Source organism: Mustelus asterias, chromosome 15 (genome assembly GCF_964213995.1).
Source record: "Mustelus asterias chromosome 15, sMusAst1.hap1.1, whole genome shotgun sequence".
Lineage (NCBI taxonomy): Eukaryota > Metazoa > Chordata > Chondrichthyes > Carcharhiniformes > Triakidae > Mustelus > Mustelus asterias.
The window spans coordinates 88,389,934-88,416,027 of NC_135815.1; the positions used below are offsets into that span (position 1 = coordinate 88,389,934).

The 26,094-nt window shown below is 48.0% G+C and overlaps 1 protein-coding gene across 1 annotated transcript in view; it reads left to right on the plus strand.

Moving 5' to 3' along the window:
• The first annotated feature begins 1,014 nt into the window (after positions 1 to 1,014).
• slc24a3 (solute carrier family 24 member 3) overlaps positions 1,015 to 26,094 on the plus strand; it is a 365,303-nt gene continuing 340,223 nt past the window's right edge. Inside the window, exon 1 of the mRNA XM_078230308.1 lies at positions 1,015 to 1,533. Coding sequence (XP_078086434.1) covers positions 1,380 to 1,533 — 154 coding nt within the window. The 5' untranslated portion in view covers positions 1,015 to 1,379. The remainder of the gene's footprint in view (positions 1,534 to 26,094) is intronic.

A 26,094-nucleotide genomic window follows, 5' to 3' on the forward strand; every position in this document is an offset into this window, starting at 1 on the left:
ATCCCATCCAGGCCCTATTCCCACAACCCCATACATTTACCCCGTCAATCCCCCTGACACTAAGGGGCAATTTAGCATGGCCAATCAACCTAACCTGCACATCTTTGGACTGTGGGAGGAATCCAGAACACCCGAAGGAAACCCAAGCAGATACGGGGAGAACGTGCAAACTCCACACAGACAGTGACCCCAAGCTGGGGATCGAACCCGGGTCCCTGGCGCTGTGAGGCAGCAGTGCCAACCCCTGTGCCACCGTGCCTCCCAGTATTGCCAGAAATATTCCCATTCCCATTTCAAAAGCGATTATTTTCTCCAGTTAATTTTCTATTTATTTTTTGGGGGCTGGGGGGGAAGAGAGAGGGGGGGAGGGGTCTGGTGGAAAAGCCAGAAACTACTCCCCCTCCCCCAGAATTGATCTCGTTCCCATTTCAAAAGCTTTTAATTTTCCTGGTTAATTTTCTGGTGCTGATTTTTGCAGCTATTTCTTTTTCGGGAGGGGGGGGGTGGAAGAGAGGGGTGGAAAATCCTTTGCCCCACCCCCCCAGAAATGATCCTATTCCCACATTTCAAAAGCTTTCAATTTTCAGAATTAATTTTCTAGTGCTGATTCTGCAGTGTGCTATTTCTTTTTCTGGGGGGGGGGGGGGTTTGGTGGAAAAGCCAGAAACAGCTTTGCCCCACTCCCCCCCCCCCCCCCCAGAAATGATCCTATTCCCACATTTCAAAAGCTTTTAATTTTCCAAGTGAATTTTCTGGTGCTGATTTTGCAAGGTTCTGTTTATTTTTCTGGGGAGAGAGAGAGTGGTGGAAAAGCCAGAAATAGCCCTCCCCCCATCATCACAACTCACCCACCCCAGTCCCCAGTAAAGATAAGGGCAGTGGATAAGTGAGGAGGTTCCGATGCTGCTCTGAGCATTGTATTGGTGAGAGGAGCCCGAAGAGGGCGCACAAAATGCCCCAGCAGCAGCCTCTGTGTCCCCTCCCCTTGGACAGGCTGTGTGAAGCTATCAAAGCCGGGCTGTAGACATTAGGAGCTGGAGACTTGTGTGTGTGAGTTGCAGCAGTCCCTGTCTCTCCCTCTCTGCCTGTCTCACTGTCCCATTCCACCCTTGTTGATGGATCATATCAGAGCAGCAACAGCCAGAGCCTCCAGCCTACCCCCTATCTCCTCTCCTCTGGGCGTCTAATGGACTGAAAGGGAGGGGGGTAAGAAATCCCCCCCCTCCCTAATACCCCCCTTTTTCCCTCCCCCTCCCACCCCCTCTCTCTTTCTCTCCCCCCCCTCCCCTCCCACCCCCACCTTCTCTCTCCCCTCTCTGGGCTCCTCCGCTAAAGTTCTGCCTCTGCCACCACTCGCAGTACGAGCGCTACCCAGAGCGATGGAGGTTCCGCAACAGCGTCCCTTCCAGCTGCTGCTGCTGAGAGCAGGCAAAGGGCGCCGGAGAAGACGGGATTTGTTTTGGTGGCAGGTCTGCTGGCTGGGCGGGGTGCTGCTGGTGCTGCTTACCATCTCCAGCCTGGTCGAGAAGGCAGGTAAGGAAACTGAGAAGGGACTTGAAATGGATAGGAATCAGAGCAGGACGGATGGGGTGGGGGCAGTATGTAAACCTACCCCCCCCCAACCCCCTTCCTGGGCAGGCAGGAGTGTGTGTGCCAGAGCTCCTGGGTGCTGTTCCCACAAGTCAAATCATTTGCAAGCCCTATTCAAGATGAAGCATCTCTCGAAGGGTGGCACAGTGGTTGGCACCACTGCCTCACAGCACCAAGAACCCGGATTCAATTCCGGTCTCCGGTGACTGTCCGTGCGGAGTCTGCACGTTCTCCCCATGTCTGCGTGGGTTTCCTCCGGGTGCTCCAGTTTCCTTCCACAGTCCAAAGATGTGCGGATTAGGTGGATTGGCCATGATAAATTGCCCATTAGTGTCCAAAGATGTGCGGGTTAGGTGGATTGACCATGTTAAATTGCTGCTTAGTGTCCAAAGATGTGCAGGTTAGACGGATTGGCCATGCTAAATTTCCCCTTAGTATCCAAAGATGTGCAGGTTAGATGGATAGGCCGTACCAAATTGTCCCTTACTGCCCAAAGATGTGCAGGTTAGATGGATAGGCCATACCAAATTGTCCCTTACTGCCCAAAGATGTGCAGGTTAGGTGGATTGGCCATGCTAAATTGCCCCTTAGTGTCCAAAGATGTGCAGGTTAGGTGGATAGGCCATACCAAATTGTCCCTTACTACCCAAAGATGTGCAGGTTAGGTGGATTGGCCGTGCTAAATTACCCCTTAGTGTCCAAAGATGTGCAGGTTAGGTGGACTGGCCATGCTAAATTGCCCCTTGTGTCAGGAGGATTAGCAGGGTAAATCTGTGGGTTTATGGGAATAGGGCCTGGGTGGGATTGTGGTCAGTGCAGACTCGATGAACCGAATGGCCTCCTTCTGCACTGTAGGGATTGTATGATTCATAAAATGAGATAATTACCTCCCCATTCCCCTCAAAATGGGTTTTAAAAAAAAACAATAATGGGTTAAAAAGCGACTTTTTTTGTTGCAAGGGGCGAAAATACTCCTGGAGCATTTGAAATATAGCATTAGCCAAAGGAAGGAGTCCTTTTTGCTCTTTCTCTCTCTCTCTCTCTCTCATTATTTTGTAATAACACTGTGACAAGGAGACTCATTAACAGGAATTACAGGTTGTAGAGTTTGTATCTTAACGCCCCCCCCCCCTCCCCACCACTCCCCGCCCAGGTTGAGACCAGTGAAACAAGTTTTACTCTACATGTAATGCTGGGTTAGCTGTAGGTAGCCCCTGCTCTTGTGTGACTGCAACACCTGAGGGGGATATTCCGGGGGGTGGGGGGTGTGGGGGGGAGGTTTGGAATTGACTGACTTTTCCCCTGTCTCCAATCCATTGGAAATAGTGGCCTCTGCCCAATTTTCATGGGGTGTCTGGTCAACAACAAAGAAATCCATTCAATAAATACCCTTTTGCTGGGCTTCGAGAAGCTTTAACAATTTTCCTCTGCACCATCGTTGTGCTTTACCCCACTGTGTGAGCTGCTTCCAGACATTTCTGAGCGGCGGAATCACGCTGTGTGTCAAATCTAACCCACACGGGGAGCCGGAGTCATCGCCATGATCGTATGATTAAAATTGCAACGGGAAGCAGGTCAAATGGAACCACTAGCTCGATGGAAAGAGGCCATCTCGTTTCAGCTGGCCTACCGGTCGCTCGAGGCACTGAGGGGCAGAATTGGGGCACCAGGGCCTTGATGGGCTGAATGGCCTTTGCCCGTCCCCGATTGTTATCTTGGTGGCCACTTTCAGGGCAGTGTTAATGCAGATTTGGCAGATTAGGCCTGACTGCTTGGCGACCCACGTGAGGCTTTTCCCCTCTGATATAACGAAAACCACAAGGCTTTGTGATGCAGGCAGTAATTTAATCTGTGGGTTCGAATGGAACACTCTGTTTGCATTCAAAGGCACTCAGTTAAATTACAATTCCTCCGATGGACCCAATATTGTAATCCACTTCTCCGTATCTGCTTGGAAGTAACATTTGTCTTCAGGTTTCTTTGTACAGGATATTGTGATGTTGGGCTTCTTACACATTTACTTGTGCTGATCACACAATCAGTTAAAAGCAGCTTTTTGCCATGTGCCTGTGATGCACATAATAGAGTGGACATGTTTACAATGACAGGAAGTGATCGTATCTGAGTAACTTTCACATAATACTGGTGTCGCAGCTGTACAGTGCATTTCAACACAATATTTTCACTGATAAAAATGATGGCCATCTCCTGGAGCTGTGGAATTGTTGATCATTTTTAATCGATGTGGAAATCTTGGAACTAATCGGGCAGCAGGTCCCTTTTTAGTTAAGATTAGAATGTTCTGACAAAATATATCTTGCAGGGCTCAGGTTCTTCCCCCCCCCCTGTAATCCTCATCTGGGTTTCTTAAATGAGTTTGGGCTTTATGTACCTTGTCGCTCCGTTATGCAACAGAATATATAAACATAAGAACTAGGAGCGGGAGTCGGCCATCTGACTCCTCGAGCCTGCTCCGCCATTCAATAAGATCATGGCTGATCTTTTCGTGGACTCAGCTCCACTTACCCGCCCGCTCACCATAACCCTTAATTCCTTTACTGTTCAAAAATCTATCTATCCTTGCCTTAAAAAACATCCAATGAGGTAGCCACTACTGCTTCACTGGGCAGGGAATTCCACAGATTCACAACCCTTTGTGTGAAGAAGTTCCTCCTCAACTCAGTCCTAAACCTGCTTCCCCTTATTTTGAGGCTATGCCCCCTAGTTCTGGTTTCACCCGCCAGTGGAAACAACTTCCCTGCTTCTATCTTATCTATTCCCTTCATAATCTTATATGTTTCTATTAAGATCTCCCCTCATTCTTCTGAATGAGTATCCTCCCAGTCTACTCCGTCTCTCTTCATAAGCCAATTACAGTTACCATTTGGGGACTTTGTTCTTAAGAGACCAGGTTAGGATGGATCTCAATGATTTTGGACCTGACTCGCTCTCTGTCAACAACAGAAAAATGTTCGAAAATCTCAGCAGGTCTGACAGCATCTGTGGAGAGAGAGTAGTGCCAATGTTTCGAGTCTGGATGACCCTTCGTCAGAGCTCTACTCTCTCTCCACGGGTGCTGTCAGACCTGCTGAGGTTTTCCAGCATTTTTTTCTTTTTGTTTCAGATTCCAGCATCTGCAGGATTTTGCTTTAATCTCTCTCTGTCGAGTTGATTCACCCCATTGAGTGAGGAGTGCAGAATTGAATTATAAAACCTACAGCCTGAATGTACAAGGCAAATCGGAACTGAATTAGGTTTTTACATTCATTTACGGGATGTGGGTGTTGCTGGCTAGGTCAGCATTTATTGCTCATCCCTAATTACCCCTTGAGAAGGGGGTAGTGAGTTGCCTTAGAGTAGAATTCACAGAATCCCTACGGTGCAGTAGAAGACCATTCGGTCCACCGGGTCTGCGCCCACTCTTCGACAGAGCATTCTACACAGGACCTCACACATTTACCATGGCAAATCCATCTAACCTACACATCTTTGGACACTAAGGGGCAATTTAGCATGACCAATCCACCTAACCCGCACATCTTTGGAGTGTGGGGGGAAACCAGAGCACCCGGGGGAAACCCACGCAGACACGGGGAGAACGTGCAAACTCCACAAAGACAGTGACCTGAGGCCGGAATTGGACCCGGGTCTCTTACGCTGTGAGGCAGCAGTGCTAACCACTGTGCTGCCCTTCTTGAACTGCTGCAGTCCATGTGGGGTAGGTACACCCACAGTGCTGTTAGGGAGGTATGTCCCGGATTTTGAACCAACAGTAGTGAAGGAAGGGCGATATATTTCCAAGTGGGGATGGGCGTGTGGCTTTGGAGGGGAACTTGGAGTTTTCCTGCGTAGTCTAATCAGCGAATTCACATGGTGTATATTTTGTGTTACTTGTTGGCATTCTGTTCATTGACAATGTAATCCTTGCCGTCTCTCCTGATACAGTGAGCACCAGTGCGGGTGGGAGTGTTGAGGGTTACGAAATGCTGCGTGTTGTCGAAACTCACAGTTAAAGAAGTAATTTGTCAATTCAGAATACAATTGTATGTCGAGATATTGAAATTGTGGAGCCATTTCCCAGCTGACATTGATAGTCGACGGCCAAACTGTGGAATTGCATTGTGTCGATCAGCCAGTTGAATAAGCAGCTAATCCTCCCGTACTGCAGGAGTACGATAGCCAAGAAGTGATTGTCATTCCTAGGTTATTCAAGTCTTGCCTGCAAGCAAGGATGCTGTTTATCCCATACAATTCTTATTTTAAACTCTCTATTATGTATTGACACAGGAACAGTAGCTGGCCAAGTAATGATTCAACCATTCCCGTGTTGTATTTTCCCTCAGTTAAAATGTGGATTGCCATTCTAAGCTGATTTGTTTTCCTCCAACTTGACCAAACCCATCTCCGTCTTCTCACCCATCAACTTGCCGGGTCTTTTAAAAAAAATTACCTCCTACTGCGTCTTTTATCCTGTTTGAACCTTAATACCCCCAACAAAGCGTATACAGTTACTATCGTGGACACCACACTTTGTCCTTGACAGTGGGGATTGCAATTATCCCACTAACGCTGAGAATGTGGTCCTGATTTGCATCTCGAATGTACGGGATCATTTTCTTATTATTCATTCGTGGGACATGGGCATCGCTGGCTGGGCCAGCATTTATTGCCCAACCCTAGTTGCCTGAAGGCAGTTGAGAGTCAACCACATTGCTGTGGCTCTGGAGTCACATGTAGGCCAGACCGGGTAAGGACGGCAGATTTCCTTCCCTAAAGGACATTAGTGAACCAGGTGGGTTTTTTACGACAATGGTTTCATGGTTATCAGTAGATTCTTAATTCCAGATATTTTTTATTGAATTCAAATTCCACCACCTGCCGTGGCGGGATTCGAACCCGGGTCCCCAGAGCATTAGCTGAGTCTGGAGTAATAGTCTAGCGATAATACCACTGGGCCGTCGCCTCCCCAACCATTGAATCATAGAATCCCTACAGTGCGGAAGGAGGCCATTTGGCCCATTGAGCCTGCACCGACAACAAGCTCATCTAGGCCCTAGCCCTGTATTTACCCTGCTAATCCACAATTTAGCATGGCCAAGCCACCTAACCCGCACATCTTTGGACTGTGGGAGGAAACCGGAGCACCCGGAGGAAACTCACGCAGACACGGGGGAGAACGTGCAAACTCCACACAGTCACCCGAGGCCGGAATTGAACCCGGGTCCCTGGTGCTGTGAGGCAGTAGTGCTAACCACTCTGCCACCATGTGCCCAGGGATATGTCCTATCTGAATTCATTTTTAAAAACAAAATTCATTTGTGGCATATGTGTGCTGCTAGTGCAAGTACAGGTTATACACATTGATTTCATAGAATCATAGAAACCCTACAGTGCAGAAAGAGGCCATTTGGCCCATCGAGTCTGCACCAACCACAATCCCACCCAGGCCCTACCCCCATATCCCTACATATTTACCCACGAATCCCTCTAACATACGCATCTCAGGACACTAAGGGGCAATTTTCGCATGGCCAATCAACCTAACCCGCACATCTTTGGACTGTGGGAGGAAACAGGAGCACCCAAAGGAAACCCACGCAGACACGAGGAGAATGTGCAAACTCCACACAGACAGTGACCCAAGCCGGGAATCGAACCCAGGTCCCTGGAGCTGTTGAAGCAGCAGTGCTAACCACTGTGCTACCGTGCCGACCACGATTTGTTGGAATACGTTGAAAATTATTGCTTCTTGCGCAAAATACAGACAAAACATGCCATTCATAGAGTATATAAGGGAGAAGGAAAGGAGAGGGCGCAGAATGTAGTGTTACAGTCATAGCTAGGGTGTAGAGAAAGATCAACTTAATATGTGGTAGGCCCATTTAAAAGTCTTGACAGCAGCAGGGAAGAAGCTGTTCTTGAGTCGGTTGGTACGTGACCTCAGACTTTTGTATCTTTTTCCCAGCGGAAGAAGGTGGAAGAGAGAATGTCCTGGGTGTGAGGGGTCCTTGATTATGCCGGCTGCTTTTCCGAGGCAGCGGGAAGTGTAGACGGAGTCAATGGATGGGAGGCTGGTTTGAGTGATGGACTGGGCTTTGTTCACGACCCTTAGTAGTTTCTTGTGGTCTTGGGCAGAACAGGAGCCATACCAAGCTGTGATACAACCAGAAAGGATGTTTTCTATGGTGAATCTGTAAAAGAAACCACATTGCTGTCAATGTGAGGTCGGCTGGGTTGGTTGATTGTTGAGGATTTAGGGGAGGGGTTAGGCCTGGCACTGTCCCAGCTCAACAGTAGCTTCTGGACCAGTTGCTCTGACTGGTTTTCACCAAAATACTTATCGAGGGCGGTTCGGTTCCACCCCAGCCGGTGCGCCTCCTGTTGTCAGAGCTAAACGCTGGTTATGTCCACATGTTCATCGAATCATAGAATCCGTACAATGCAGAAGGAGACCATTCGGCCCATCGAGTCTGCACCGGCCACCCAGTCCCTATCCTCATAACCCCTTGCATTTACTCTAGCTAGTCCCCCTGACACTAAGGGGCAATTTAGCATGGCCAATCCACTTAACAAGCACATCTTTGGACTGTGGGAGGAAACCGGAGCACCCTGAAGAAACCCACGAAGATGCGGGGAGAACGTGCAGACTCCGCACAGACGGTGACCCGAGGCCGGGAATCGAACCCGGGTCTCTGGCACTGTGAGGCAGCAATGCTAACCACAAGTGTTGTCCTTGTTTCACCAACAATAGGCAGTGTGGGCATGGCTGGCATCTAGATCAATGCTATGACCAGGAGTGTCTCTGCTAACCTCCAAAGCCATTACTGAGAATGGCAGTTCGTACGATGAGAATGAACCTACCCCTTGTACTCCCCCCAACACCCCTCTGACAGATTGAATTCAGAGTGTGGAGTGGGTTGATGTATATTTAGTTCAGTGTTTTTGGGTAGAGATAGGGAAGGGCATTCTCCTCCAATGATTCCAGGAGATTCTTTTAAAATTCATGCATGGGACGAGGGTGCTGCAGGCTGTGCCAATATTTATTGCCCATCCCTAATTGCCCTTGAACTGAGTGGCTTGCTCAACCATTCAAGAGTCAACCACATCGCTGTGAGTCTGGCAGATTTCCTTCCCTGAAGGACATTAATTAGTGAGCCAGATGGTTTTTTTTTTACGACAAGTGACAATGGTTCCATGGTCATCATTAGACTTTTAATTGCAGATTTTTATTGAATTCAAATTTCACCATCTGCCAAGGTGGGATTTGAACCTGGTCCCCCGGTGGGTCTCTGGATTGCTAGTCTAGCGACTACACTGCAGGCCATTGCCACCACCTCCCCCATAAGTGACTTAAGTCAAATTGTCAATCCATCCGCAGGTTTCTGCCAAGCCTTTACAATGCCTAGCTAAGGGAATTGGAGGACACCTGACCAGGGACACTGCATCAACCCACCCGCCATTCTCACAGGTACCTACTGAGAGCTTCTCCTTCCTTTTACCCTCCCAGGCAGAGCTGCTGTGTCATAGAACTATAGAATCCCGACAGTGCAGAAGGAGGCCATTCGGCCCATTCACCGACTCTTGGATAGTGCCAGCTCTGTTCAGTTGACAGCATTCCAGCCCTTGTGCCAGGAAGGATTGGATTTAAAGCAGCCCTCCCCACACAGGAGCTAAGCACATGATCTGCAACCCCCTCACCCCGTGTAAAAATGTTGGAGTGCTTCAGATCGGTGTTTTGCTTTGTCTCCGATGCACTCTTGTCTAAGATTTCCTACTTCCCCATGGATCGCTGTCTGTCTTGACCCGTGTTTCAGGTTACTGCTTGCATGACGTGCCTTCACATGGTTTCCCTTGACTGTTGAATGTGGTGGAATAAGCACTCCACTAGACTATGACTTGGGGCTGTGAGCTGTCAAACCCATTTATCAAGCTGTACATGTTTATGCGAAGGGAAGCAATCGCATGTTAGATTTATGGTCATAAGTTGCTCCTCAGGAAGATATAAAAGAGCCACTTTTGCAGGCGCCATACTCAACTGCAATATGAACTAGACCAGATATGGGTCCATTGAAAATATTTAACCTTGCGACGTTGTTTGAGGTTGGCACTACATGGGGATCCTCTGCTGTATTTGTGATCTTGAGCTGTTGGCTTCAAGTTGGGGCAGCACGATGACACAGTGGTTAGCACTGCTGCCTCACAGCACCAGTGACCCGGGTTCGATTCCCGGCTTGGGTCACTGTCTGTGCGGAGTTTGCACGTTCTCCCCGGGTTTGCGTGGGTTTCCCCCCACAGTCTGAAAGGCATGCTGGTTAGGTGCATTGGCCATGCTAAATTCTCCCTCAGTGTACCCGAACAGGCGCCGGAGTGTGGTGACTAGGGGATTTTCACAGTAACTTCATTGCAGTGTGAATTGTAAGCCTACTTGTGACTAATAAATAAGCTTAAAAGAAAACTCATAGAAACTAGAAGCAGGAGCAGGCCATTCGGCCCTTCGAGCCTGCTCCGCCATTCATTTTGATCATGGCTGATCATCAAATTCAATATCCTCATCCCCCCTTCTCCCTCATATCCCTCGATCCCTTTAGCCCCATGAGCTATATCATAGAATCCCTACAGTGAGAAGGAGGCCCATCGAGTCTGCATTGACAACAATCCCACCCAGGCCCTATCCCTGTAACCCCATGCATTTACGCTCGCCAGTCCTCCTGACACTAAGGGGCAATTTAGCATGGCCAATCCGCCTAACCCGCACATCTTTGGACTGAGGGAGGAAACCGGAGCACCCAGAGGAAACCCACGCAGACACGGGGAGAACGTGCAAACTCCACACAGACAGTGACCCAAGCCGGGAATCGAAACCAGGTCCCTGGTGCTGTGAGGCAGCAGTGCTAACCACTGCGCCACCGTTTTCTTCTATTATATCTAATTTCTAATTGATAACTAATATCTTGTATCTGATTTCTTCTTGAAACCACACGTTTTGGCTTCAACCACTTTCTGTGGCAGTGAATTCCACACATTCACCACCCTCTGGGTGAAGAAATTTCTCCTCACCTCAGTCCTAAAAGGTTTACTCCTTATCCTCAAACTATGACCCCCTAGTTCTGGCCTCCCCCACCATCGGGAACATTCTTTCTGAATCTACCCTGTCTAACCCTGTTGGAATTTTATAAGTTTCTATGAGATCCCCTCTCGCTCTTCTAAACTCCAGTGAATATAATCCTAACCGATTTAGTCTCTCCTCATATTAGGAACCAGACAGGCTGCAAAATTATTTTTTCAAAATTTGATCTTGAGGAAGGAAAATTTAAGTATGTGTCTCTTAACTCGAGCTGCCCATCAAATAACTGTTTTGAGTGAAACCCTCACACTGTTGCGGAGGTGTTGACTGCTTCAGTCTCAGCTGTTTGGTCAGTGGGCCAGCATGGTGGCACAGTGCTTAGCACTGCTGCCTCACAGCACCAGAGACCTGGGTTCAATTCCCAGCTTGGAGTTTGTGTGGAGTTTGCACGTTCTCCACGTGTCTGCGTGGGTTTCCTCTGGGTGCTCCGGTTTCCTCCCACACTCCAAAGATGTACGGGTTAGGTTGATTGGCCATGCTGAATTAGCAGGGTAAATGTGTGGGGTTACGGGAATAGGGCCTGGTTGGGATTGTGGTCGGTACAGACTCAATGGGCTGAATGGCCTCCTTCTGTACTGTAGGGATTCTATGATTCTATAACATACAACGGCACGGTGGCACAGTGGTTAGCACTGCTGCCTCACAGCATCAAGGATCTGGGTTCAATTCCCAGCTTGGGTGACTGTGCAGGTTAGGTTGATTGGCCATGCTAAATTGACCCTTAGTGCCAGGGGGACTAGCTGGGGTAAATGCATGGGGTTATGGGGATAGGGCCTGGGTGGAATTGTTATCTCTGTGGGCTGAAAGGCCTCCTCCTGTACTGTAGGGAATCTATGATTCTACTCTACTGAGGCCGGAAAACTTACAACCTTTAAAAAGCATTTGGATAAGCACTTGAAGTATCACAACGTTCAAGGATATGGGACAAGTGCAGGAAAATGGGATGAGTGCACCTTTGGTGGTAGATATTGGTGGGGCAGCAGAGTGGTTAGCACTGCTGTCTCACAGCGCCAGGGACCTGGGTTCGATTCCCGGCCTCAGGTCTCTGTCGATGTGGAGTTTGCACGTTCTCCCCGTGTCTGCGTGGGTTTCCTCCGGGTGCTCCGGTTTCCTCCCTCAGTCCAAAGATGTGCGGGTTAGGTGGATTGGCCATGCTAAATTACCCCTTAGTGTCAGGGAGACTAGTTGGGGAAATGCCTGGGGTTATGGGGATAGGGCCTGGGTGGGATTGTGGTCGGTGCAGACTCGATGGGCCAAATGGCCTCCTTCTGCACTATGATTCTATATTGTCAGTGCGGATTGGATGGGCCGAAGGGCCTTTTCTGTACTGTATGATTTCATAACGACACAAGAAGAGCAACAGGACATTTGGGGCTTTGGGGAATATTGGGGCCACCAGTTAATTTCCCTTAACCATAAGACCATAAGACATAGGAGCGGAAGTAAGGCCATTCGGCCCATCGAGTCCACTCCACCATTCAATCATGGTTGATTTCAACTCCATTTACCCGCTCTCTCCCCATAGCCCTTAATTCCTGGTGAAGCTTGGGGCCTGAGAGAGCAAGAGGGGGTCGTCGGAGAGGGAGTGTGAATGAAAGTTAAAATCGAGTACAGAAAGAGACAAAGAGCTAGAGAGAGAACAATTGGAGAAGGAGAAAAGGACAGAATGGGGAAGTTTTGAATGCTGCTAGCCCCGTGCATTGTTCACATGCCATTATTTTTCCAGCATGTTCTGTCCATAATGGCTATGTCTGGCCCCATTGTGTTTCCAAACAAACTGCAGCATTTTTGCACGATTGAACCTGGCTTTTAACCCCCTGAGTACCTTTACAGAAAAGAATGAAGTGATTAACATGACTCACCAAAGCTGAGAATCATTAGTTTTTTTTGCCACGCGTGCTGTTCCTGAATGTTATTTTATTCATTCATTCATGGGGGCGTCGCTGGCTGGCCAGCATTTATTGCCCATCCCTAGTTGCCCTTGTTCAGAGGGCAGTTGAGAGTCAACCACATTGCTGTGGCTCTGGAGTCACATGTAGGCCAGACCGGGTAAGGACGGCAGATTTCCTTCCCTAAAGGACATTAGTGAACCAGATGGGTTTTTCCGACAATCGACAATGGTTTCATGGTCATCAGTAGATTCTTAATTCCAGATATTGGTTTTTATTGAATTTAAACTCCACCATCTGCCGTGGCGGGATTTGAACCCGAGTCCCCAGAACATTAGCTGAGTTTCTGGATCAATAGTCTGGCAATAATACCACTAGGCCATCACCTCCCCTGATGGTAACAAAAGATGAGGAGATGCCGGCGTTGGACTGGGGTAAACACAGTAAGAAGTTTAACAACACCAGGTTAAAGTCCAATAGGTTTATTTGGTAGCAAAAGCCACACAAGCTTTCGGAGCCTTCAGCTCCTTCTTCAGGTGAGTGTCACCTGAAGAAGGAGCTTAAGGCTCCAAAAGCTAGTGGCTTTTGCTACCAAATAAACCTGTTGGACTTTAACCTGGTGTTGTTAAACTTCTTAAGGTAACAAAAGTCCCAGTAGGGAGAAAAAAACAGTAAAACGGGGAATTAAGAATACTGGTCTCAACTGGTCTTGTATATTTTAAATTGGGACACCAGTAAAATGGGGAAATAAGAATACTGGGGTGGGATTTTCCAGCCGCGATCGCCCCAAGACTGGAAAATCCCACCCGAGGTTCACAGACCTTTCCTGTCCTGCCCAGTATGATTCCCATGGCGGGCGGGACAGGAAAATTCTTTCCCTGGTCTCAACTGGTCTTGTATACTTTAAAATGGAACACCAGTAAACCGGGGGAATAGGAATGCTGGTCTCAACTGTTTTTTCCCCTCTGTGGTTGCATCAGCTAATGTTGGTGGTTCGGATCCCAAAAGATGCACAACGAATCCTTGCTGGCTGATGGTCCCCAGCATCATCAGAACAGGAGTAAGGATACCTTTTGGACCCCACGCACTCCAGACATTCTCTCTCCCACCTTTTTCCATTGGGTAAAAGATACAAAAGTCTGAGGTCGCGTACCAACCGACTCAAGAACAGCTTCTTCCCTGGACCTACCTCATATTAAGTTGATCTTTCTCTACACTCTAGCTATGACTGTAACACTACTTTCCGCACTCTCTCCTTTCCTTCTCTATGAACGGTATGCTTTGTCTGTATAGCGCGCAAGAAACAATACTTTTCACTGTATACCAATGCATGCAACAATAATAAATCAAATCAAAGGGCCTTGGTGAGACCACACCTGGAGTATTGTGTGCAGTTGTGATCTACTTATCTACGAAATGGTGTACTTGGCATAGAGGAACTGCAGTGAAGGACCTGGTAGGACCTGGTAACGCCAGGTGTGTTCTGTGCAGTTTTGGTCACTTTATCTGAGAAAGGACATACTTGCCATAGAGGGAGTGCAGTGAAGGTTCATCAGACTGATTCCTGGGATGGCAGGATTGTCGTATGAGGAGAGATTGGGTCGACTGGGCCTGTAATCACTGGAATTCAGAAGAATGAGAGGGGACCCCATTGAAATGTATAAAATTCTGATGAGGCTGGACAGACTGGATTCAGGGATGTTGTTTCCTCTGGCTGGGGAGGAGGGGGGGGGGGTCACAGTCTCAGAATACGGGGGAGACCATTTAGGACTGAGATTAGGAGAAATTTCTTCACTCAGAGGGTAGTGAACCTGTGGAATTCTCTACCACAGAAAGCTGTGGAGGCCAAGTCACTGACTATGTTTAAGAAGGAAACAGCTTTTGTGGACTCTGAGGGCGCCGAGAGTAGAGTGTGGGGATGTGGCGTTGAGTTAGAGAATCAGCCATGATGATATTGAGCAGGCTTGAAGGGCTGAATGGCCTACTCCTGCTTCTATCTGATATGTTTCGAACAAAGATGGATTAGCATTTTCCCGAGCGTCAGATGGTATACCATCTTGTGTTTGTGTTACACAGTTGGTTGAGGGGGGAATTTAGTCAGTTTGACCTTTTCAGGTTATTGCTTATGGGATCTTGCTGTGCGCTCCCCCCCCCCCCCCCCCCCCCCATTTTGCCCCACCTGGTATGGAATATATTTGCGAGGTGCAATGAGGTATCGTCTTAGCTTAGAAGGACATCTAAATAACAATTCCATTTCTACAAAGTCTCATCAAAAATGAAATCCATACATTTGGGTCCACGATGAATGCAGTTTTTATGTGCTCTGCTCAGCATGATGTTGCGAGGTCAGCGGTGCGGTTTGAAGGCCGCTACAGGCCGGTAACCTGGAACCTGTCAATAGGTAATCAGAACCAAATTGCTGACCGTTCAGAGTTTCTCTTCTTGTTTTGCATGTTCAGTGAAAAAAGACCATCTCTAGAAGTAGATTAGAGTGTTCGTACAGCAAGCAGAATCGCGCACACACTGTGGGATAAGCAATGAGCCCACAGTTATGGCGGAAGGGCACGGGGTTATATGGAATGAGCACCATGTTTTCTGGGAGACCCATCACACAAGACTGCATTTGCTAAAAAGTAATAGGTTAATTCATAAACAGAGCCATAGACGCAGTGAGATGGGTGGCACGGTGGCACAGTGGTTAGCACTGCTGCCTCACAGCACCAGGGACCCGGGTTCGATTCCCGGCTTGGGTCACTGTCTGTGTGGAGTTTGCACATTCTCCCCGTGTCTGCGTGGGTTTCCTCCGGGTGCTCCAGTTTCCTCCTAAAGATGCGCGGGTTAGGTGCATTGGCCATGCTAAATTGCCCCGGGATGCGTGGGTTAGAGGGATTAGTGGGGTAAATGTGTGTGGTTACGGGGATAGGGCCTGGGGTGGGATTGTTGTCGGTGCAGATGGGCCGAATGGCCTCCTTCTGCACTGTAGGGATTCTATGATTCTAAATTATTGCAAGTGCACTGACACGCGAAGAGTTAACAAAGCATTTCTCGAACGGTGTTCTTGAAAAGTGATAGGACTCCGATATGGAACTCTTTCTGATAGCTGGTCCCATTGGAAGTTGCCTCTAAGTGTTGGAAGTGACTAACTTGCAGAATTCCGATTTCAACATAAACTAAATTACGGGAAAGGAAAACACAGCACGGAGTTTCCTAAAATGGTCTCAAACACAGAGAATAGGAAAGGTCAATTGAATGATATACAACTGAGAAACTTCACACACGCAATGTGGGTTCCAGATTGAACAGTTTATTTAAAAGTTTATTCATTAGTGTCACAAGTCGGCTTACATTAACACTGCCATGAAGTCACTGTGAAAATCCCCTAGTCGCCACACTCTGGCGCCTGTTTGTGTACACAGAGGGAGAATTTAGAATCATAGAAGCCCTACAGTGCAGAAGGAGGCCATTCGGTCCATCAAGTTGGTACTGACCACAATCCCACCTAGCCCCTATTGCCGTAACCCCACATATTTACCCTGTTAATCCCCTGACATTAGGGTCAATTTAGCCTGGCCAATCCACCTAACCTGCACATCTTTGGAGTGTGGGAGGAAACTGGAGCACCCGGAGATAACCCACGCAGACACGGGGAGGACGTGCAGACTCCACGCAGACAGTGACCCAAGGCCGGAATTGAAGCTGGGTCCCTGGCGCTGTGAGGCAGCAGTGCTAACCACTGAGCCACCGTGCCGCCCAATTTAGCATGGCCGATGCACCTAACCAGCACGTCTTTCAGACTGTGGGAGGAAACCGGAGCACCCGGAGGAAACCCACGCAGACACGGGGAAAAGGTGCAGACTCTACACAGACAGTGACCCCAAGCCAGGAATTGAACCCGGGTCCCTGGCGCTGTGCGGCAGCTGAGCTAACCACTGTGTCACCGTGCCGCCTTCAGAACTTTGAAATGCAAAGCTTTTGAACTGCCTTCATAACAAAGTCGCTTTATCCACCCCCCTTACCAGATTCAGCAAGTGGTCTGTTTTCCAGAGGCCATTCAGCCCCTCGAGGCTGTTCTGCCAATCAGTGATTAGTTTGTGGCTGATCTGTACCTCAACCTCATTTGCCTGTCTCTGTTCTCCCGTCGATAACTTACTGACCTCCACCGCAGAAAATTCAACCGACAGAAAATCCACAACTTTTGGCCGGTGGAGTGAGTGAGTGTGAGTGACTGAGTGTGAGTGAGCGTGTGGGTGAGTGCTCCCTGACACGCAGACAGATCTGTAGATACCCCGAGCTGGATTTTCCCAAAGGAGATGGGATTTGGGAGGGCTTAATCCCGGGCCGCAAATCTGTCCCCGAAGCTTTTAGTCATTTACACGGAGGCGCTCTGCCAGTTGGGCTGGGCTACGGACTTGCTGACCGGTTAGTGATCAGCGGGCTACATTATGACTCTCTCTCTGGCAGTCATTGCTGTGGCTGCTGTTGGCACATCAATGTATCAGGACAGGAGTTGGCACATTCCGGCGGGCAGCAGGAGGACTGGACCCAGAGCAGGGCCAGCTGGTGGCGAGCTCTTGCAAATGAAGCAACTGCGAAATAATGGAGTTAGACCCCCTCTGTCACACTCAGTCTCTTCACCAGCCCCCTGAACTGCCATATCCATGTGTAAGTGGGGTGGCACGGTGGCACAGTGGTTAGCACTGCTGCCTCACTACACCAGGGACCCAGGTTCAATTCCGGCCTTGGTCACTGTCTGTGTGAAGCCTGCATGTTCTCTCCGTGTCTGCATGGGTTTCCTCCGGGTGCTCCGGTTTCCTCTCACAGTCTGAAAGACGTGCTGGTTAGGTGAATTGGCCGTGCTAAATTCTCCCTCGGTGTACCCGAACAGGCGCCGGAGTGTGGTGACTATGGGATTTTCACAGTAACTTCATTGCAGTGTTAATGTAAGTCTACTTGTGACACTAATAAATAAACTTTAAACTCTCTGACAGAGTGTCTCTCCCAGATCCTCTCCCCTGCCCTATTTAACCTGTGTGTTTTAACCCAGTCATTTTTGCTGACTAAAATGTAACCCTGGACTTGTTTATTTTATTAATTCTTGGGTGTTGCTGGGATTTCACCCCCATCCTTAATCGCCCTTGAGAACGTCAGAACGAAGGGTCACCTAGACTCAAAACATTGGCTCTATTCTCACCCCACAGATGCTGTCAGACCTGCTGAGATTTTCCAGCATTTCCTGTTTTTGAAACTCTTGAAAATGTTCAGTCTAGTTTTTAAAAGTCACTCTCAGGATTTATAAGCAAGGTTCCTCACAGGTAGGGGACAGAGAAAGCTATTTGAGCAAGTAAGGTAAAGTCGCCATAGTCCCAGATGAGCAGAAACTGCTCTCCCCTTTGAGGGGGAGAGCTGACTGGTGGTGATTTAACCTGAGGATCGACACACCTCAGGCTATTAGAGGGAAAACAGCCAGCCCCTGAGTGCTTGCAAGCAGCTTCCAAAAAAAATACTTATTTTTGTTGATTGAATCTACTTTCTGCCGCATTAATAATTTTTTTGATTTGGTTTATTATTGTCATGTGTACAGTGAAAAGTATTGTTTCTTGCTCACTATACAGACAAAACATACCATTCATAGAGTACAGAGGGGAGAAGGAAAGGAGAGGGTGCAATGTTACATGGATAAGATGGGTATAGAGGGATATGGACCGAACGCGGGCGATTGGGACTAGCTTAGTGGTTAAAAAGAGGGCGGCATGGACAAGTTGGGCCGAAGGGCCTGTTTCCATGCTGTAAACCTCTCTGACTCTAATGTAGTGTTATAGTCATAGCTAGGGTGTAGAGAATGATCAACTGCAGCACATTACCACTTTTAGTAATATCTAAGAATACTTTTATAACTGGGATAAGTAACAAAATCTGTAATTGCATGTTGATATACTGCACTGGATCATTTGAAGATTTTATGTTTGCGATGATGCAAATGAATTTTGTTGAACACTAAAGCTGTGACCTTAACCAGTGCAATTTTGAGTTCATTACTCCCTAATCCATCAGGTTTGTCATACTAAAGCAGTGGGAGCCAGATCTGGACTTTTTCATTACCTCTGTGTAAACACTGTGTAAAGTGATTTGATTTGAGTTGATTTATTATTGTCACATGTATTAACATACAGTGAAAAGTATTGTTTCTTGCGCGCTATACAGACAAAGCATACCATTCATAGAGAAGGAAACGAGAGAGTGGTGAGCCCTCAGCTGAAGGTTCTGTAGTGACAGGTCCACCACACTTGAAGGTCAGAGGGTTATTCTGTGAGACTAGCCCTTATAGTCCAAACCTGGTCTTCAGCTGGGAGGCAATCATGCCACTTTCCAACAGGGTCACTCATAGAAACAGAAAAACTAGAAGCAGGAAGAGGCCATTCAGCCCTGAGAGTCTGCTCCACCGTTCATTTTGATCATGGCTGATCATCAAATTCAATCACTCGAATGGGGCGGGCACGGTGGCACAGTGGTTAGCACTGCTGCCTCACAGCGCCAGGGACCCGGGTTCAATTCCCGGCTTGGGTCACTGTCAGTGTGAAGTTTGCACATTCTCCCTGTGTCTACGTGGGTTTCTTCTGGGGGCTCCAAATACCCCCCACAGTTCCAAAGACGTGCTGGTTAGGTGCATTGGCCGTGCTAAATTCTTTCTCAGTGTACCCGAACAGGCGCCGGAGTGTGGCGACCAGGGGATTTTCACAGTAACTTCATTGTGGTGTTAATGTAAGCCCACTTGTGACACTAATAAATAAACTTTTCAACAACAATAGGGACCTGAGCTAATTCCACCTCTTGGTTTGCAAGTCCCAATCTCAGGGCAGTGGCAGAATTCAACAACGTGAGTGCAGACGAGGATTTGACCCTGGAGCTTGTGTTTCTAGACTCTGCCCCACATGAATAGTGCATTTGGGGACAATGCAACTTTTTAAAAACTAGCAACGTAATCAGCGTTCCTAATACGAATAATCTCGCAACTTGGGATATTAATAGCATATGCTCCCACTGCCTCACAATGTACCATTAAAGCATTTGAGTTCATTACTCCCTGATCAGTCAGGTTTATCATACTGAAGCAGTGGGGGCCGGATCTGGGCTTTTTCATTACCCCTGTGTAAACATTGTGTAAAGTGGTTTGATTTGATTTATTATTGTGACATGTATTAGCATACAGTGAAAAGTATTGTTTCTTGCGCACTATGCAGACAAAGCATACCGTTCATAGAGAAGGAAACGAGAGAGTGGTGAGTCCTCAGCTGGTTTAAATCTCAATGAATCACAGAATTCCTGAAATTTGGCACACATTGTGCCTGCTCAACATGGCCTAACGTTTATAGAATCATAGAATCCCTACAGTACAGAAGGAGGCCATTCGGCCCATCGAGCCTGCAGTGATAACAATCCCACCCAGGCCCTATCCCCATAATCCCATGTATTTACCCTCTAGACACTAATGGGCAATTTAGCATGGCCAATCCACCTAACCCGCACATCTTTGGACTGTGGGGAGGAAACCGGAGCACCCGGAGGAAACCCGTGCAGACACGGGGAGAATGTGCAAACTCCACACACACGGTCACCCGAGGCCGGAATTGAACCCGGATCTCTGGCGCTGTGAGGCAGCGGTGCTAACCACTGTGTCACCGTCTCTCACAGGCGCGTTTATTTACATTGCCAAACTAAATTAGCGGCAGTGACAAGAACCGAGTTCACCCACCAGCATTTTGTTGAGCGCCGTGCTGGCTTTGGCTCTGCTGCCTCACAGCGCCAGGGACCCGGGTCAGTTCCCTTTCAGCACATGCTTGGTATAACCTATTGACAAAAACAGAGTGAGGACATAGACTTGGGTCACTGTCTGTGTGGAGTCTGCACATTCTCTCCGTGTCTGCGTGGGTTTCCTCCAGTTTGCTCCCACAGTCCAAAGATGTGCGGGTTAGGTTGGGATTGGCCATGATAAATTGACCCTAGTGTCAGGGGGATTAGCAGGATAAATAAGTGGGGTTACGGGAATAGGGTGGGATTGTGGCCGGTGCAGACTCGATGGGCTGAATGGCCTCCTTCTGCACTGTCGGGATTCTATGTCCCCACTCTGTTTTTGTCAATAGGTTACACCAAGCATGTGCTCAAAGGGAACTGAGTAAATTGACATTTACTCCAGTCCAGCTCAACACAAGCAGGAATTTGGGAGCTCTTTTGCCTTGAAGCACTTTTCACCCAGTGCACTGAGTAAATGCAAATGAGAGGGTGGTTAAAATAATGCTCCCCGGGTTTCAAATTCCAGAATATCTCCCATAATCTGCCAATGTAATGTTCCAATGACAATATATTACAAAGGGAATATGACCCATTTTTCATTGCTTATGACCTTTGTGGCTTGATATGAATATTCCATAGATTGCTAGGATATTCTTGATGGCTGGGACAGTGTACAATGTATTATTTAGCAACTTCCTCATTAGTGTAGAGGTTAGTATCCCCGCCTGTCACACGGGAGGCTAGGGTTCACTTCCCCAACGGGGAGTTGCCAAGTTCCATGACAGAGCGGGCGACAGTGTCTGTTTAGGGGTGGCACGGTGGCACAGTGGTTAGCACTGCTGTCTCACAGTGCCAGGGACCCGGGTTCGATTCCCGGTTTGGGTCACTGTCTTGTGCGGAGTCTGCACATTCTCCACGTGTCTGAGTGGATTTCCTCTTACAGTCTGAAAGACGTGCGGGTTAGGTGGATTGGCCATGCTAAATTGTCCCTTGGTGTCAGGGGAATATAGAATATAGAACAGAACAGGCCCTTCGGCCCACGATGTTGTGCCGAGCTTTGTCCGAAACCAAGATCAAGCTATCCCACTCCCTATCATCCTAGTGTGTTCCATGTGCCTATCCAATAACCGCTTGAAAGTTCCTAAAGTGTCTGACTCCACTATCACAGCAGGCAGTCCATTCCACACCCCAACCACTCTCTGAGTAAAGAAACTACTCAGAGGAACTAGCTAGGTTAAATGCATGGGGTTATGGGGTAGGGCCTGGGTAGGATTGTGGTCGGTGCAGGCTCGATGGGCCTCCCTTAGAGGGAGGCGTTGGCCTAGTGGTATTATCGCTAGACTATTAATCCAGAAACTGAGCTAATGTTCTGGGGACCCAGGTTCGACCCCACCACGGTGAAATTTGAATTCAATAAAAATATCTGGAATTAAGAATCTACTGATGGCCATGAAACCATTGTCGAAAAAACCCATCTGGTTTACTGATGTCCATTAGGGAAGGAAATCGGCCATCCTGACCTGTTCTGGTCTATATGTGACTCCAGAGCCACAGAAATGTGGTTGATTCTAAACTGCCATCGGGCAACTAGGGATGGGCAATAAATGCTGGCCCAGCCAGCGACTCCAATGTCCCAGGACTGTATAAAGAATAATGGCCTCCTTCTGCACTGTCGAGATTCTATTCTATTTGCACCCTATAAGCTTTGAAGCACTCTTTGAACCATGATTGGTATTTGACTTGATGTGGGACCGTTGTCATAGTGCTAGCAACTTGTGTGTCCATGTTACCCACTTTCATTTACATGTTTCCAGCTGCTTCACACAGTCAATTACATTTGGAAGTTGAGTTGCTGTTTCCCAGCGGCAGGCATTCTGTGCCAGGCAATGTCCCGCAGTCACAGGAAGAGCAGGCAGGAAGTGCCTCCAGCTTTTTAAGGATAGAAAAATTGCAGTGATTATTTGTGGCTAAGCGCTCCCTTTAGTTGTTTGTGGCGACTTCTCACCATTAACCCCGGATTCAAGGAAATTTGTGTCACGCAAGAATTTGGGGAGGCGATGGCCTAGTGGTATTATCGCCGCACTATTAATCCAGAAACTCAGTTAATGTTCTGAGGACCCGGGTTCGAATCCCGCCATGGCAGCTGATGGAATTTGAATTCAATAAAAAACACCTGGAATTTAGAATCTACTGATGACCTTGGAACCATTGTCGGGAAAACCTATCTCGTTCACTAATGCCCTTTAGGGAAGGAAATCTGCCATCCTTACCTGGTCTGGCCTACATGTGACTCCAGAGCCACAGCAATGTAGTTGACTTGGTCTCAACTGCCCTCTGAACAAGGGCAACTCAGGATGGGTAATAAATGCAGGCCAGCCAGCAACGCCCATGTCCCACGAATGAATAAAATAAAATCATAGAATCTCTAGAGTGCCCATCCAGTCTGCACGGACAACAATCCCACCCAGGCCCTATCCCCGTAACTCCACACATATACCCTGCTGATCTCCCCGACCCTAATGTTACCGGCATGTCCGCCTGAGGCTCGTAAGGTCACGCCTGAGGCCAACAGAGGCTAAATTCGGCGAGCCTCGGGGCGGGCGTGCTGGTAAAATCAGAGCCTAAGGGGAAATTTGGCATGGCCAATCAGCCTAATCCACTCATCTTTGGACTGTGAAAGGAAACCCACACTGACATGGGGAGAATGTGCAAACTCCGCACAGACAGTGACCCAAGGCCGGAAATTGAACCCGGGTCCCTGGCGCTGTGAGGCAGCAGTGCCAACCACTGCGCCACGAAAGCACATGCTAAATACCAGTGGATTAGCAAGAACATAGTTAGCCTGGTCTACAGTGGCGTACAGACAGCAGTGGCGTTGGGACTTGTCTGTGAATTCGGAAAGCCAAGCATTGCCACATCTTCTGTCCGAGATCTGAGAACTGTGGTAAGCTACTGTGTATTCCTTTAACCAAACAGGTTGAAGAATTGTTAATGTACAGCACAGATTCGGAATCAGGCTATGTCAGATTGAAAAATGAATTCAACATCATATCATGTACTCAAAGGCAAAGATGGAAATTTTAAGAGCTGGAAATGTGCTCTGATGACTGAAGAGTTAGCTACAACTTCCTCTGAATTAAATCCCATTCCATTTCCAAGTTTGCACATAGAACCATAGAAAATTACAGCTCAGAAACAGGCCTTTTGGCCCTTCTTGTCTGTGCCGAACCATTTTTTGCCTAGTCCCACTGACCTGCACTTGGACCATATCCCTCCACACCCCTCTCATCCAGGAACCCGTCCAAGATTTTCTTAAATGTTAAAAGTGACCCCGCATTTACCACTTTATCCGGCAGCTCATTCCACATGACAGGACCTGGAGTACCCTTTGATTACTGAACATCCTCTTGTGACGTGAAGCTGAAGCACTTAGGAATCAGTCATGTTGTAAAGGTCGGAAATGTCACCTTTTGTTTTCTTAGCATGCCCTGCTTACTGTTATCTTCCCGTGACCGAAGCTATAATCTGATCAGGCAGAGGCAGCAGTTTTTCATGAAGGGGAAATCATGCCTGACAAACTTACTGGAGTTCTTTTTGAGGAGGTATCAGCCAGAGTAAATGGCGGTGCACCAGTCGATGTTGTATATTGGGATTTTCGAAAGGCTGCTGTATAAGATATGAGCTCATGGTGTTGGAGGTAATATTCTGGCATGGGTGGACAACTGGCTAACGAACGAGAAGAAGTGAGGAGCGAGAAGGGGGTTCTTCCTCAGGTTGGAGGGCAGTAACCAGTGGAGTGCCACAGGGTTCAGTACTGGGACCACTGCTCTTCACAATATATATCAGTGATGTGGAGGAAGGAACAGAGTGTACTGTGGCCAAATTTGCAGATGATACAAAAGTGGGAGGGTAGGCAGGCTGTAAGGAGACAGAAATAGTTTACAGAGAAATATTGACAGGTTAAATGACTGGGGCAGAAAATTGGCAAATGGAATTCAATGTTGGAAAATGTGAGGTTGTTCATTTTGGAAGGAAGAATGAGAAGGCGGATCATTATTTAAACGGAGAGAGACTGCAGAAAGCTGGAGTGCGAAGGGGGTCCTTGTTCATAGAATCATAGAATCTCAACAGTGCAAAATGAGGCCATTCAGCCCATCGTGTCTGCACCGACCGCAATCCCACCCAGGCCCTATCCCCATAACCCTGTGCATTGACCCTAGTTGGTCCCCCATACAATAAGGGGCAATTCAGCATGGCCAATCAACCTAACCCACACATCTTTGGACTGTGGGAGGAAACCAGAGCACCCGAAGGAAATCTACACAGACACAGGGAGAATGTACAAACTCCGCACAGACAGTGACCCGAGGCTGGAATTGAACCCGGGTCCCTGGCGCTGTGAGGCAGCAGTGCTAACCACTGTGCCATCATGCTGCCTTGAAACCCAGAAAGCTAGTACACAGATACAAAAGGTAACAGGGAAGGCAAATGAGATATAAGGTGATAAAAGGTATTGACAAAGTAGATGTGGAGAGGATGTTTCTTCTTGTGAGGCAATCTAGAACGAGAGGTCATGGGTTTAGGATAAGGGGCGACAGATTTAAAACAGAGATGAGGAGAAACTACTCTCAAAGGGCCGTGGAATCTGTGGAATTCATTACCCCAGAGTGCGTTGGACGCCAGGACATTGAGTAAATTTAAGGAGGAGTTGGACAGATGATTAATTAGTAATGGGTTAAAGGGTTATGGAAAATGGGCAGGAAAGCGGAGTTGAGGCAGAGATGAGATCAGCCATGATTGTATTGAATGTCGGAGCAGGCTCGAGGGGCTGAATGGCCTATTCTTGCTCCTAGTTCTTATGTTCTTATGTAGATTGCTGGCTTTTATTTCGGGGGGAAGTGTTGCTGCAACTGTACAAGGTACTACTGAGGCCACATTTAGAATACTGTGTACAGTTTTGATCCCGTTATTTAAGGAAAGACTGTCTCTTTAGAGGCAGCCATGATGTGGAGATGCCGGCGTTGGACTGGGGTAAACACAGTAAGAGGTCGAACAACACCAGGTTAAAGTCCAACAGGTTTATTTGGTAGCAAAAGCCATTAGCTTTCGTCAGGTGGGTGGGAGTTCTCACTCACCTGACGAAAGCTCCCACCCACCTGACGAAAGCTCCCACCCACCTGATGAAAGCTAGTGGCTTTAGCTACCAAATAAACCTGTTGGACTTTAACCTGGTGTTGTTAGACTTCTTACTGTCTTTAGAGGCAGTACAGAGGAGGTTTTCTCGGATGATCCCCGGATATGGAGGGACTGCCATATGAGGAAAGATTAAACCGACTGGGTCTGTACTCCTTGGAGTTCAGAAGAATGAGAGGTGATATGATTGAAACATATAAGATTCTTAGGGGGTTGGACATGGCAAATGTTGAGAGGAAGTTTCCACTTGTGGGAGAGTGTAGGACCAGAGGTCACAGTCGCAGAATACGAGGGTGCTTACTTAAGATGGATTTGAGGAAGAATTTTTTCTCTCAAGCGTTGTGAATCTTTGGAATTCTTTACCCCTGTGGAGATTAACTCCCTGAGCATTCCAAAGGCTGAGATCGATAGGTTTTTAATGAGTCTGGGAATTAAGGATCAGGGGGAGGAGGCAGGAAAGTGGACTTAGTGAGTGTTAAATCTGCCATGATCTTATTATATGGTGGAACA